The sequence below is a fragment of the Ostrinia furnacalis genome, unplaced genomic scaffold (genome assembly GCF_004193835.3).
Source record: "Ostrinia furnacalis isolate ACB-3 unplaced genomic scaffold, ASM419383v2 OfSCF3137, whole genome shotgun sequence".
NCBI lineage: Eukaryota > Metazoa > Arthropoda > Insecta > Lepidoptera > Crambidae > Ostrinia > Ostrinia furnacalis.
In genome coordinates this window covers 342,871-358,681 of record NW_021133376.1, presented here as the reverse complement: position 1 = coordinate 358,681, position 15,811 = coordinate 342,871, and the positions used below count along the sequence as shown (strand labels likewise).

At 36.9% G+C, this 15,811-nt stretch overlaps 1 protein-coding gene across 1 annotated transcript; it reads right to left on the bottom strand.

The window, feature by feature from the left end:
* Positions 1 to 12,784: 12,784 nt before the first annotated feature.
* On the bottom strand, positions 12,785 to 14,283 carry LOC114357334 (uncharacterized). The gene is made up of 2 exons (XM_028310903.1): positions 13,688 to 14,283; positions 12,785 to 13,386 (listed from the first exon to the last, which is right to left on the bottom strand). The coding sequence occupies exons 1-2, from the start codon at positions 14,168 to 14,170 to the stop codon at positions 13,360 to 13,362; spliced, it is 510 nt and encodes a 169-aa protein (XP_028166704.1). The 5' UTR covers positions 14,171 to 14,283; the 3' UTR covers positions 12,785 to 13,359.
* Between the last annotated feature and the right edge of the window lie 1,528 nt (positions 14,284 to 15,811).

Sequence of the window (15,811 nt, the reverse complement as noted above, 5' to 3'; positions counted from 1 at the left end):
GTATTCACAACCATTACTATGAGGTCTCACAGTGCGCGTGGACGCACAGGGTGACACACGAACCCATCACAGAGCTCTATTCAACGCTGTGCGTTCGATTTGCTGCTTCACTTAAGCAAGCATCGTTTGTAAATACGGGTGATAGTTTAGTAAGGCTTTAATTAATTTATGACTAACTCCACTAAAAAGCTTGAATTACTCTACTACCGTTTAGAATTTTTTTGTTTTGACAAGTTCATACTGGCCTTTTCCAAGTCAATATTAATATTTGACCAATCTATCAAGGGAACAAAATGATCAAATATGAAACATTTAATTGCCACTTTCGGCATGTCAAAAAACAAATATAAACATCACCATAAACGTGAAGTTATGTCCCTTAGGATTCATTCTTATTACTGATTCCACGCGAGCGAAGTCACGTTATGTAGTAAAGAATAAATAGTGTGTACCGATAAAGTGGGTAGTCGTGAATTTTAAATTGTGTATTGGAGGTCAGGGTACATAAAACTAAAAATATTTAACGTTGACTTCATATTATGGAATCTAAAAGTGCAAAGAGAACTCTAAATCCCATATAACTTTTATTTATGACACATGAAATAAATTTATTTCAATAGCACATTTGAGGTCAACTAAAGTGTCGAGGGTTGACAATTTGGCAAGTATAGTGATTTATTACCAAATACAAGATTTCTTTATTTAAACTATTGTACATAAATCTATACAAAATGCTGTGGTAACGCAAAATGGGGCCATTGGAAAAACTTCCAACGAAAATATTGAGAAAGACAAATAAATGTTTCAAAAAACGCATCAAACTTATCACTGGCAGCAAAGAAGAAAAAGTCTCACTATTCAAATTTAAATTTAGTTCAGCGTGCGTTCTTCATAAGCGCGATTCAATTGTTTTTTTAATGGAAATATTCGCGAAGGTCGAGCTGCAATTGTTTTCGGTAATTTTTCGCTACAAATAGTTTTAATTCGAATCCCGTCGTGACTTTAGACTTTGTATTTATGAACTTACATCATAAAGCATCATAATATTGAGATTTCTTGAATTAAAGATAGAAGTCTGTCTAATCAAGAGTGCCATCCCTCAAAACAAAAGGTTACTACTTAAAAGATATTTTAGCACTAAAGACATNAGATGGTGCAACCCAACTTTACTCTGCTACAGTTTAGGTACTTTTTTGTTTTGACAACTAGCTTGATCCTACGGAGACATCGCGTTTTTTGCAAGAACTGTTTTTTGCAGGATCCCGTTTACGTGTTTTAATATTAATATTCACATGAACATTTTTCATTGTTTGCAATGTCCAGCAAAAAAACCGATCCGTTCGATTTAGGAGTTCGATTTTCATACACTTGTGTTTTACACGACGGTCCAGTTTTTTGTGGGATCGTATATTACTGGATTCTGCAATACTGGATTGCTGTTGAAAAGGACCTTTAGTTGGTTTTACAGACATCCCCGTATTCACAAAAATTACTATGAGGTCTCACAGTGCGCGTGGACGCACAGGGTGACACACGAACCAATCACAGAGCTCTATTCAACGCTGTGCGTTCGATTTGCTGCTTCACTTAAGCACGCATCGTTTGTGAATTACCTACGGGTGATAGTATAGTAAGGCTTTAGTTAATTTATGACTTACCTACTCTACTACAGTTTAGAAACTTTTTTGTTTCGACAAGTCAGTATGGTTCATACTGGCCATAACCAAGTCAATATTAATATTTGACCAATCTATCAAGGGAACAAAATGATCAAATATGAACCATTTAATTGCCACTTTTGGCATGTCAAAAAACAAATATAAACATCACCATATACGTAAAGTTATGTCCCTTAGGATCATTCTTATTACTGATTCCACGCAAGCGGAGTCACGATATGTAGTAAAGAATAAATAGTGTGTACCGATAAAGTGGGTAGTCGTGAATTTTAAATTGTCTATTGGAGGTCAGGGAACATAAAACTAAAAATATTCAACTTTGGCTAAAATCATCATAGTATGGACTCAGAAAGTGCAAAAGAGAACTCTACAAACCCCATAAATGACTTTTATTCTAGGCACATTAAATTACTTTATTTCAATAGCACATTTGAGGTCAACTAAAGTGTCGAGGGTTGACAATTTGGCAAGTATAGTGATTTATTACCAAATACAAGATTTCTTTATTTAAACTATTGTACATAAATCTATACAAAATGCTGTGGTAACGCCAAATGGGGCCATTGGAAAAACTTCCAACGAAAATATTGAGAAAGACAAAGAAATGTTTAAAAAAACGCATCAATCTCATCACTGGCCGCAAAGAATAAAAAGTTTCACTATTCAAATTTAAATTTAGTTCAGCGTGCGTTCTTCCTAAGCGCGATTCAATTGTTTTTTTAATGGAAATATTCGCGAAGGTCGAGCTGCAATTGTTTTCGGTAATTTTTCGCTACAAATATTTTTAATTCGAATCCCGTCGTGACTTTAGACTTTGTATTTATGAACTTACATCATAAAGCATCGTACTATTGAGATTTCTTGAATTAAAGATAGAAGTCTGTCTAATCAAGAGTGCCATCCCTCAAAACAAAAGGTTACTACTTAAAAAAATATTTTAGCTAAAGACACTCGCCTAAACAACTAGTTATCGTTGTCTACTTACTAAAAAACATTCCTTGTCCTAAATGTTAAATATTTGTAGCGCAAATAAGTGCATTTGCATTAATTTTGACTACACACGATTCACACGTGCCATGGTTATAATAATGTTAAACTATTACCTCAAAGTCCGCTAAAACGAGAAAATGTTTTGAAGACGAACTTTTTGTAAGTTTGCACCTATATCAGTTAACCCTTATTAAACTTAACCACGTTACTAATCTTCGCAACAAGCTACCCAAGGCGGCTAAATTCAAACACATTCGATGGGAGGAAGCTTAAGACCCAGCTGGATCGCGAGGCATTTTTCCGAACACACACGTACAACCAGCGTGATCTACCGACGCAGAGTAGCCGTGGGGGTGTTGGATACAGAGAATGCACAGGAAAACTTGTGAAGAACGCGCGAGAAAAGTTGTGGTAAACGGGGTAAGTTATTGCTCTAATTGAAACTAACCTTACAATGCGACAACGCAAAGGAAAGACACAGGTGGTGAAAACTAGTTAGAGCGAAGTTGATTGATTGATTTATTATGTAATGGCATATAAAGGCGAACTTAATCACAAAAGACATTATCTGCCATTGATCACTTTTTATGACCCACAGAAAAACAAGACGAGGAGAGGAAATCAAGTAAGTAATAAGAAAACTTAAAACTGATTTTATCTTACTAAAGTACATAATATTACTTTAGTAAGATAAAATCAGTATATGTATCAGTACATAATATTACGTGACTTGTACTGACTTATACTGACTTAAAACTGATTTTATCTTACTAAAGTAATATTATGTACATACGCATGTCTTGTACCTTCTAAGTTTTGGGCTGACACTGTGTAGGTTTGTTGTCGACACGGAAAGAAGAAGAAGTACGAGTGAATAGACATTTTCTGACAATTAAGTTTCATCATCTTCTACATTACTCACACTGGCCAGACTTTGCATTGATTGACCCTTAATCGCCTCTTACGACACTCACGGTTAGAGTGAGTCCTATACAAACCAGCCAGCATCCTTAATCTAAAAGAAATATAAAACACAGCATTCTCTGTCCCAAGACTACTCTTCGCTCGCTCTTCGCTTCTTCGTCTCGCCGATACCCTGCGATGTGTGCGCGCCAAACGCTGAAAGACGCCAGTGACGCCCGGCCTTACTGAAAATGTATGCTGCCCCCACCCGGGGGGGCAGTAGCCCCCAGTGGCCCCCGGTGCCCCCACGCACACAGCCCAGAAAAAACCACCTCTCTGAAATACGGCGCGCTGGTGTGCGGAGATCACTTCTATGTAGTTTCAATACATACAGCCAATACAGGGCTGTGTTGAGAGTTTATGTGGAAATGTAGTCTATATGAAAAGTTTAGACTATGGTTGTTGTTATTATGCTAATAAGGCTTTGTTTTCTGTTTCTAATGAACAGTTAATCTAGTTTCTAATTTTGGTAGGTCGTCTAATTTGGACTCAATATGAGCAATGAGCATCTTGATTACGTAAATTCAGTTTTAAAAATGTGTACTTAATATATTTTGACGTAAAAGTATTTGGTTTATATTTATGTGTTGAAATGAAATCCCAAATCGTTTAAACCCTTTAGGTAACTATACCTTTTGATTGAAAACAAAAGAAAACAGTTTTTGAAACATACGTCTGCCATTTTATTTGCAGCCAGCTTCTGCCTCTTACTCATTAAATTCTGAATATTAATATAATAAAATATGCAAAAAAAACATAAGTACATTATAATAAACATGATATTCTGATTTTGTATAATTTATTTAAAACACGCGTCAACCCTGACCATTGCTGTGCATGTGTGCGCCTTGTTTTGTCCCCTCTGTGTGTGTGTGTTATTGACATTTTTATACATGAATTTTATGTATCTGATTTAGTTGGCGCGCTAGTGTGAGTTATTTGCCGTTCGATGTTGTCTGAGTTCTGAATGGTGTAATTAATTCCTTTCAAATGTAACAGTTCGTTACGGTGTGAATGTGATACGTACTATGTATATGTATTTAGTTTCTACCTGAATAGAATTTTGTCGAAATCGTTAGGTAAGTGACGTAGTTATATGTGGCGTATAAAATAAGAGAACTCTGCAATTGATACTGAAATGACGGTGTTTCAGAAACTACCCGCTTATTAAATAACACAATTTAATTTTGTAACTACAAAACTAAATTATAAGAACGATGCAATAAATACTGAAAAATATTTTTTCTAACAAAGACAATCTCTGTAATAACAAAGACAATGGAATAGAGACATCAAATCGATTCAAAAAAGAAATGATACACAGTACATTTATTCATTTTCATTTTGTGCTTAGTTTTTTCCATCAACTTTTATTACTTAAATATCTGAAACTAGAAAACAAATTATCTTTAGCTCATACTCTTCCTTCTAAACCATGATAAGCCCGTTAATTCAACCCTTCAAAACCCACCTCTCTCTACAAAATCACAGACTATTCAGCACGTAGCACATAAAACATTAAAATATGTATAATTTTACAAAAATCGTTTCACACGCCCCCCCAGAGGGTGGGGGCCAGGTGAACGCTGCAAGTGCTGCATTATTAGACACCCGGCATGGGCATACGTGAGGGTGCTAGTTCAGAAAAAGGATGTCTTTGGACTTTGTAGGTACTTCGTTTTGTTCCGCGACGGTCGGGTGTGATGACGTCATTGTTAATTGTGGAGGTAAAATGTGTGACGCGTAAACCTTAGTAGGTATGAGTGTTAAAGTTCATAAGACATGAGTCACTTTTTTCAAAACCTAAAATAAAATTGCTTTACGCAGTAATTGTGGAAATGTTTATGCTTAGGAAAACAATGATCTTATGATAACAATGGGAAAATTTGTATTTAAGCAAAGGAGCTTTTCTTCACTATAAAATTACATAGTTTTTCAGCTCATGAAGGACATTGCTTTATATGATACGCAGCACATAGGAAGATGAATGTCTTAAAACTGTCTGTCTACATTAACATGATTTCATAACGTGTTAATAAATACTAATTTTCTTATCAAACTTTCATCTTCTATTTTACACCTTTAGGATTTTATTCAGTAAAATGCATATGCCTTTAAAAGCGCAGCATAGGACGTCCACCCACAAGGTGGACCGAAGACCTCATAAAGGTAGCAGGGAAGCGCTGGACGCAGGCCGCTACCAATCGATCAACGTGGAAAGCATTGGGGGAGGCCTATGTTCAGCAGTGGACGTCCTATGGCTGAAATGGTGATGATAATAGTGATGCCTGTAAAGTGAAAATTAATCCGAATTGATTTATTTAGACGCAAACATATAGATAATTTTCTTCTATAATGAAAATTTTAAATAACTATACATAAACTCCCTCCACATCTTGATTTCCCCTTCCCATCCGTTATTAAGTCTCAATTGGGGACTTTGACAAATGCATCGCTATGAGCTGGTTTGGCATCGGTCCACGGTTGCTATATCAATGGGCTTTCGTGAATATATGCTGTAGACAGCTTTAAGCTGTATTGGAAGCTCGGCAGCAGATGGAAATTGTAGAGCTTTGGAAACAGCGTTGCATTTTGGCGAAATGAAATACATAGAATATCTTGATCCAATTTCCACGAAAATTTGACGCTTTTTAAGTACAGAAAATAATAAGTAGCTTTTAAGCCTCTTACTTGTCTATTTAAAATGTTATTCAATTTTAACCAATATTTTGTATGACCATCAAAAAAGTAATCCATCTTCTTAAGTGTCCCTTATCTGTTGTACCAGTGCTTCGAGACCAATATGGCTGAAGAAGAAGATGGACTACCAGTCATCATAATCATCATTTAAGCCAATGACAGTCCACAGCTGGATGGAAGTCTTTCTTCAATGATGAAAGGAGAGATCTTTGCACTCTTTCGTTGCTCAAAATATCAAACTCCACCAGCCCCCTTCCATCATCGGGGAACCAGACGCAGGTTAGCGTACCATCCCTATATTGTTGACATTCCACCAGCTCGCACTAAGCGTTTCGATGATTATTTTATAATGCGAACAGCTAGGGACTGGAATTCGCTGCCTGTTGCTATTTTTCCCGAAGACTATAATCCGGGCCTTTTCAAGGTGAGAGTGAATAGGCACTTACAGTGCAGATATGTATCATCCTAGACTGCATCCCACTTAACATCAGGTGCAATTGTGGTCCAATAACTGCCTTGTTATGCATAAAAAAATGCGTTATGGCGTACCTTGGGAGGCTTATGTCCAACAGTGGACAGCCATCGACAGAATTGGATAAATACTTCATAGCTTTGGAGTGTTTTTTAACTTTTATAATTTTGTAATGACATCCACATTTACCAATGTATTTATTAGATAAAACCTAGAGGCCCAATCCTCACCAAATACCAAAACACACCAAACCAGCCAATATACTACACCTCCAAGTTCCAAGCCGTTAGATATTTAATATAACGCCGGCCATCGCGGCCATGTGTGGGCCAGATACGGAACTGCAGTTCAAAATTAAAGGCAGCCCGTGCCAATTCGTATCAGCTATGCAAAACTTATATGGACATAATGAGAACCAGAAATTATTAGTAAAGGTGGTAGAAAACGTCATATTATAAATCCCATCTAAAATTAACGTAAATCAAACGGCGCGAGTCGTATGAAAACCTTGTGCCAAACTCTATGACGCATCATTATGTGATTTAATAAAATTATATCTCTTTTGAGAATTTCAGATCCATTTTAGTAAAACTGCGATGTCCTGATGAACCTAGGTACGAACAATTACAAAAGGTGACTTTTCAATATTTTTGTTTCTGAAAACCATAGACCAAAACCATAGATTTTTAAATGAATAAAGTCTACTGATATGAATATCAAGACTAGTCATTATGAAATACGTGGATTCAAATCTGCGACTAAAATAAATACTGAAATACAACCAAGTACAAGTTTTAATACTAGAGTTTGAATTTGATCATCATTTCATTGACAACATTAAGCAGTATGTTCACCTTTATATCTACACTAGCGGCCACCCGCGACTTAAGAGTTGAATTTTGCAAAATACTGTGTTACATGAGCACCTACGTTCTAAAAGGAACCCCCATGCAAAATTTGAGACTCCTAGCACTTGAAGTTTCTGAGATTTCATGATGAGTGAATGAGTCAATCAGTGACCTTTCGCTTTTAAAGATATACTTAGATAGTTAATACTTTATACACACACATACTTCATATCTACATACCACACGAGATACAATCGATCGTATTTTTCCTACATATCAACGGATCCGCCATTACTTTATTACGGCGTACAAATAGGTCACCCCCCTACCCCCCACGCCCCCACGTGATAATTGTGAAGTCCCGGCGCTCCAGACTGTCCCGGTATTTTGATTTTTACAGGTCTTCGGGAATGATAGCAATTTTGTGGATTGGATCGGAAGATAGTTCTTATGAATTCAGTGAGACAAAATCTATACTCATCATGATTATCGTCATCATTATTTTCTTTTTTTTCTTCTTCCATTATTATGTGCCACTGTCATGTCTATGTAATTGCCTGTATTTGTGTGATGTCCATTTTAATAATTGTGTCTTAATTTCTTTTTTTCATTTCAACTACAGGATGTGCATTGCTCAACATAGGCCTCCCCCAATGATTTAAATCTATACTATCCAGCTAATCTGTACCAATACTTATTATAAAAGCAAAAGTAACTCTGTCTGTCTGTGTCGTTTTCACGCCTAAACCACTGAACTGATTTTGAATAAATTTGGCATAAAGATAGTTTGAGTCCCGGGAAAGGACAAAGGATAGTTTTTATCCCGGTTTTTGAAACAGGGACGCGCGCGCTAAAAGTTTTTCTGTCACTGACAAAATTCCACGCGGGCGAAGCCGCGGGCGGAAAGCTATTATTGTTATATACTTGTAGGTAGGTAGGTAGATAGGTATAGTACCTAATAGAGGGACCTAGAAAGAGAACCTAGGATAAATGTTAATACTAAGAGGTGAAAATGGGACCTTAAATCTTTGTAAGAAGAACGGATTCTTTCTCAAGGAATCTCTTCTTTTGGTTGGAAGTACAAATGTTTAGACATACAAAATTTAATAAAGACATACAAAATTGTGTTTCTGACATACCTGAAAACCATTGTTATGGAGTTGGGAGTCAAGGTAGCTAAACTAATAAAAGAACTAAGTATCAAATATTTCATAATAACTATCCAATTGTCAGCCGTTTGGTGTAGTGGTTCAGAACGGGCTACTATGCCGAGAGGTCCCGGGTTCGATTCCCGGCCGGGCAGAAATTGAAATGATGAATTTTAATTTCTGTTACGGGTCTGGGTGTAAATATGTATAACATGTATGTATTTAATAATAATAAAAAAAAGTATATAAGTAGTATATCCGTTAAGCTAGCACCCATAACACAAGCATTGAGTTGCTTACTTTGGGGCTAGCAGGCGCTGTGTGAAATTGTCCATAGATTTATTTATTTTATTTATTTATTGTTTAATTCATTAAAACTGATAAATCTATTGTCTAATTTGCATTTTGTATATTAAAACCAAAACAAATAAATACTTCATACATAATCCTCTAGACCGTTTTAACAATTATGTCTTTCCTTATTTTTTATGTGAATGGCATTTTCTCCTAAGTTACTTCCATCAAAAATCAACTGTTCAAGGTTCAAAGAATTTGTACGATTTCACACTCATAGTATGCCCAAAAACAATGCTATCAACAAAGCGATTGTGCCAAAAGTTTTATATTGAAAACGAAAACGTTTTTACGAACAACGGTGTTACGCGCGCCATTATGTGTATTGTGTGTGACAGTTGCTCTCAGCAAGTGTTTTGAGTAACTTTCTATGTTTTTTAACAATGAGTTAACAGCCAAAAGCCTTACCGTGGAATGGTATCTACATCCAAACACAACGTTGCAGTAATGAAAAACTGACGGCCGATGGGGCAGCAAGGTTCTAGAGTGGAGGCCGCGTGCTGGAAAACGCAGCGTGGGACGTCCACCAACAAGGTGGACCGACGACATCATAAAGGTAGCATGAAGGTGCTAGACACAGGCCGTTAACAATCGATCAACATGGAAATCCTATGGCTGAAATGATAATGATGATGATGAGTAATGAAAAATAAGATTTACGTAGTCCATCTTATAGAGTTTTAATGGATTATAGTTTGAGGAAGTAGGTACATAAATGGGAAATTCAATATGGTTATATTAAAGAAAGAAGGTCAAAAGTCAATTCAATGTCCAGCATATATTAAGACTTTTCAGATAGCTTGTAAACTAGTAAACAAAAACACTACACAGTAAATAAGTATACGTATCTATTTAGGGATAACATAGCATTTTAATGGTGAAAGAATTTTTGAAATCGGTCCATACCTTTAGAGTTTATTCGTTACAAACATACAAATCTTCACTCTTTTTTAACGTTGCTTAGTATGATAACAATAATAGTGCTTCTATCAAAATAACATTCACACAGAAATGAAAACCAAGAGACAATCACAAAAGGTAGGATCGAATAAATAAAGTCTCACACGCTCCGTATATAAAAAGAGTCTGTCTGTCCGTGAGGGCCATCGAGCGCGCTTGTTAGGAGGAGGGCTCGCGAGGAGAGTATTGAGGCGTGGGTAGTGTGAAACGTGAATGTATGCTGGGATATTTCAGGCTGTAACTGAAACGTATATGGAACGTAATATGCTTTTTATGTAATACTGATAGATCAACAGCCTTGTATTGAATTTAAGCTCGATCCAAAAGATTTCAGGAAAATTTTCAGGAAAAGTCCTTTGCAAAAGGTTCCTTGAGTCAGTGATGTGTAGGAAGGCGCTGGATGCAGGCCGCTACCAACCGTGCGATGTGGAAGTCATTGGGGGAGGCCTATGTTCAACAGTGGACGTCCTGTGGCTGAAATGATGATGACAATGATAGAAACTAATAAGCGTTTTTATTTTGTACTCTTTTTGTTAGCATACAGGGTGGAAAAGATAAGTGATCTCACTCGATTATTTCTAAACTATACAAAATATGTAAAAACTGGTCACTGATCCTGAAAGTGTTTTACGGGTTTTATCTAACGGCCTATCAATTACAGGTTACAGAATAAACTGGATCTAACTAAAAATGACATGTTTTCAGCCGTTTGAAATAGCTCGTGAAGCACTTTCAGTTCAGAACTAATCGTTTCCGAGTTGTATAGTTAGACATATTAAATAATTCAAAAAGGGTTATTGACAATTTGAAAAAAAGTCGATTTGTCGCTGAAAACTTCGTCACACTCAAACACATTTTACGTGACAAATTGAGAATTATTCACGTTTACGAATAGTCTACTTTCAACGTTCGTTCGTTCGTTCGTTTCAGCCGAAAGACGTCCACTGCTGGACAAAGGCCTCCCCCAAGGATTTCCACAAAGACCGGTCCTGCGCCGCTTGCATCCAGCGTCAACACTTTCAACGTATGAAATTGAAACTTATACGTGTGACAAATCGAATTTATAGCAAACTAACAACCCTTAAACAGCACCCGGAAATAATTTCCACACTTAAGACCAAGCAGAGACAATCCTTCAAAACGACAAATACGTCCGATGCAACACAATGGCGGGACTGAACGCGTTTCATCATGCACGTAACAAAACGCGGTACGTACGTCGCTAACAAAACCTAGCTCGTGCTCAAAGCGTGCGAAAGTAGAGCCCTCTTTATCTAAGAGGCGACGGGAGGGGGAGGGACAAGTGCATCTCAAAGAAATGCAGATTTTACACGTCGCTACTCTTCGGGCGTGGATGTATCGCGCTGGCTGCGGACGGACGGCAGAAAAGAGATTTTAAAGTTTCAGTTTTTGAATTTTCAGGAAAAAATACAATAGACGTGTTGACACCACAGTCAATTGACGTACTTTTTAAAACTGTCAAAACGAAACTCTCATAGATTTTGTATGGCACTACAAGCAAGTGACGTCACTATTTTGTCAACCCAATTAAACTACTTTTTTCAATTACAATTCGAAAAAAAATCGAAAGAAGAACGGTCACGCCCCATACAAAAAAAACCCAGACCCGACAGAAACGAGACATACCTCAGTTTTTTTGTCATGTCTTAATTAGTTAAATTATATATTTTTTATATTCGAAATCTATGTATAACACCAAAATATTACCCTTTGTTGTTGTTTAGGCGTTATACAAAAACTAATACAAAATGCTTATTTATCACCAAAATTGGTAAATGTATGTACCTAAATGTCTATTACAGCTGCTATGGAATTTATCTAGGTGACCTGGAGATACAACCGGATTATACAGGGTGGTTATACATATGGAACGATAAGTGATCTCACTCAATTATTTCTAAACTATACAAGATATTGAAAAACTAGTTACTGATTCTGAAAGTGCTTCACGAGCTCTTTCAAATGGTACCAATAATAGGGTACAGATTATGGAAGCTGGTAACATTGAATTTTTGGATTTTGTAACTTATTATTTTTTCCACCCTGTATAATACGGCTGTATCTCCAGGTCACCTAGATACATTCCATAGTAGCTGTAATAGACATTTAGGTGCATACATTTACCAATTTTGGTGACAAATAGGCATTTTGTAGTAGTTTTTGTATAACGCCTAAACAAAAACAAAGGGTAATATTTTGGTGTTATACATAGATTTCGAATATAAAAAATATATAATTTAACTAATTAAGACATGACAAAAAAACTGAGATANTCAAGCAGTATTAGTAAAATAATAAATTCTTCTATTATACTTGATTTTTCGGTACCCTGTAGAACACAGGATGACATGATTAGTGGGGGTCGTTATTTAAACTTTATTTGAGTTTTAATTTAATTTTAATAATAAAATAATAAATACACTTTATTGCACACCAAACAAATAACATAACAGAAGAAAAGGAACACACAAGGTACAATTAGACGGTCTTATCGCTATGAAGCGATCTCTTCCAGACAACCTATGGTGAACCTATTTAATTTAATATTTAATTTTTATTTTTAATTTGACTATAATTTTTAATTAGTTTTTGACTTATGTTTTTGATTTTAATTGTGTATTTTAATTTAAACNAGGAGTCCGTCTGCGCCTGTTTTATCAACAGAGATTCCGCTCGTCGCATCGTATCGCAATTTACATCACCGGTAAGTCCTCTGCACTTGTCAATAAACTTGAGAGCGACCGCCGTAGCCCTCACCAGGCGAAGCCAGGACGAAAAGCGATGCGGGTCAGGCACAGGTAAGGCTTCAAGCGAATTTTCCATAACCATAACGTAACCCGACTGCATTTGTTCTGTTTCAGGTTGAACCATACCTGCGGGCCATGATGTTTCGACGCCGTACAAGAAAGAAGGCCCCGTAAACCATTCGCCGCGAAAACAGTCTAAGTTGAACGAATCTCTTGTAGCCAAATCTGCTATGTTCATTTTGGTTGGAACATGTCGCCACTCACTCACACGAGTAAGCTCATCAATTTCACCCAGTCGGTTCGCTTCAAAAACTTTATATTTCCGTTTGCTATTTCTTATCCAATGGATGACTGTGGTTGAATCAGACCAAAAGAAGCGCCGTGCAGGAGCAAGTCGATGCTCCTTCCCAATCGTGTCCGCCAATCTTGCGGCCAGAACAGCAGCTTGGAGTTCTGCTCGTGGCACAGTCATCGGCTTCACCGGCAGTACACGACATTTACTGGCTGAAAATGCAACACGAATTTTATCACCATCATTCCAACGCCAATACGCAACCGCGCTCATAGCCTTTGTAGAGGCATCGCTAAAAACATGAAGTTGAAGGTCGCTGTAGTTTTTACCATTCGCAGCACTACTTCCTCCGGCCTCTACGAAAGTTGGTGCGTCTGTTTGGCAGTGATTCGGTATAGGGCTCGCCACCAATGACATTTTTGCTACAGGGGCTTCAGTACTAGGGTCCATGCTGTCGTCGGTCGTTCGGTGGACATTTACGTAGCATCTTGGGATACGAATCTGATTAATTACCTTCAGCGTGTCGATCCATTGGCACCATCTTGCGTAAATGTCATCGGGTATCAAATCATCCCAACCGACGTTTATCCTCCAAGTATCCTGCAGCATAATTCTTCCTTGTATAGTGAAGGGCGACAAAAATCCTAAAACATCAAACACAGACATTATGACACGCAACATCAAACGTTTTGTAGGTTTGTCTTTACCATGAATGACACTCTCAGGAATCCGTTTCAAAGAGACATCAAAACCGAGTTCGTCTTCCTTCGGGTACCACATTAGGCCAAGAATACGCTCTCCTTGCAACTGTTCGTCTATTTTGAACTTGACAGCCACTGGACCTAAAGCCTCTTTTGGAATGCTGTCTAGCACGGCGCTGCTGTTGCTCGTCCAATTACGTATTTCGAACCCTCCTGCCTTGTGTATCTCAATCACATCTCTCACTACATTAATGGCACTTTCTTGGTCCGGCAAACTATCGATATAGTCGTCCATATAGTGCGAATTGATTATTGCATCAACCGCAGCCGGCTTAGAACTCTCAAAACGCTTAGCGTTCTTGTTCTTAACAAATTGAGCTACAAATGGCGAGCAGTTAGCACCAAATATTAAAGATGAGATATTCTTTAATGTTCATTGCAGTTTTATGCCAAACCTATGACAATAAACGTATGGCGTTAATTGATTTAATTATGTGAAATATTCTTATGAATCGATCAAGACAAAAAAATCGAGGTTAAATGCGTAATTAAATATATAAATACTAAAATAAAAAACGTTATCAAAATTCTAACAACGCCATGGGTCGTTATTAGAAACCAAATTAAGAAAAGTGTTTCTATTACCGCTCTTATTTAAAATTGTATTTAAGCTACAAAAATACGGCGAGAGGGCTATGTTGAGGGTTTATTAAGGAAACTAAAGTACGAATTAGTATTATCATGCAAAAACATATTGGTACACTCATTTTGAATGTGTTAAAATCGCTAATTAATAACAAGGTGCACCTTAAGTAGCTGGGAGCGCGTCAGTATGAAAAGTGCGTCCGTTGCGGGCGCGTCTCATTTAATGTCAAATAACTCCATTTACTGGTTATTTACGAACACAAACTTTAATCGTTTTGATAGTCAATAAACATATCTAGATATTTTTTAGCTAACGTGTTTTCTGGAACCTGTTATTATGTCTTTTATGAAAGAAAGAAAAATAGGGCGGTAATAGGATACAAATTTTGGGGGGTCGTTAATAGGCGCACTTACGTTAATTTATTTAAAACACGCGTCAACCCTGCCCATTCCTGTGCATGTGTGCGCGTTGTTTTGTGTCCCTGCTGTGTGTGTGTGTGTTATTGACATTTTTATACATGAATTTTATGTATCTGATTTAGTTGGCGCGCTAGTGTGTGTTATTTGCCGTTCGATGTTGTCTGAGTTCTGAATGGTGTAATTAATTCCTTTCAAATGTAACAGTTCGTTACGGTGTGAATGTGATACGTACTATGTATATGTATTTAGTTTCTACCTGAATAGAATTTTGTCGAAATCGTTAGATGAGTGACGTGGTTACTCGTATAATACGTGGCGTATACAATTTAAGAGAACTCTGCAACTGTCACTGGAATGGTGGTGTTTCAGAAACTACCCGCTATTTTACTGACAATGCTTACTGAGTTGAAAAAAACACTTATCTCTCTTAGTAAATAACACTATTTCATTTTGTTACTACAAAACTAAATTATAAGAACGATGCAATAAATACTGAAAAATATTTTTTCTAACAAAGACAATATCTGTAATAACAAAGACAATGGAATAGAGACATCAAATCGATACAAAAAAGTATACACAGTACATTAATTTATTAATTTTCATTTTGTGGTTAGTTTTTTCCATCAGCTTTTATTACTTAAATATCTAAAACTAGAAAACAAATTATCTTTAGCTCATACTCTTCCTTCTAAACCATGATAAGCCCAAAAACCCCTCTAAATTCAACCCTTCAAAACCCACCTCTCTACAAAATCACAGACTATTCAGCACGTAGCACATAAAACATTAAAATATGTATAATTTTACAAAAATCGTTTCACACGCCCCCCCAGAGGGTGGGGGGCCAGGTGAACGCTGCAAGTGGTGC

Excerpts from the sequence above, each read along its gene's own strand:
- LOC114357334 (XM_028310903.1), bottom strand. The coding sequence starts at position 14,170 with ATGGACGACTATATCGATAGTTTGCCGGACCAAGAAAGTGCCATTAAT. Across the intron at positions 13,387-13,687 it reads AATGGATCGACACGCTGAAG|CCAGTAAATGTCGTGTACTG; the intron begins GTAATTAATCAG and ends TTGCATTTTCAG.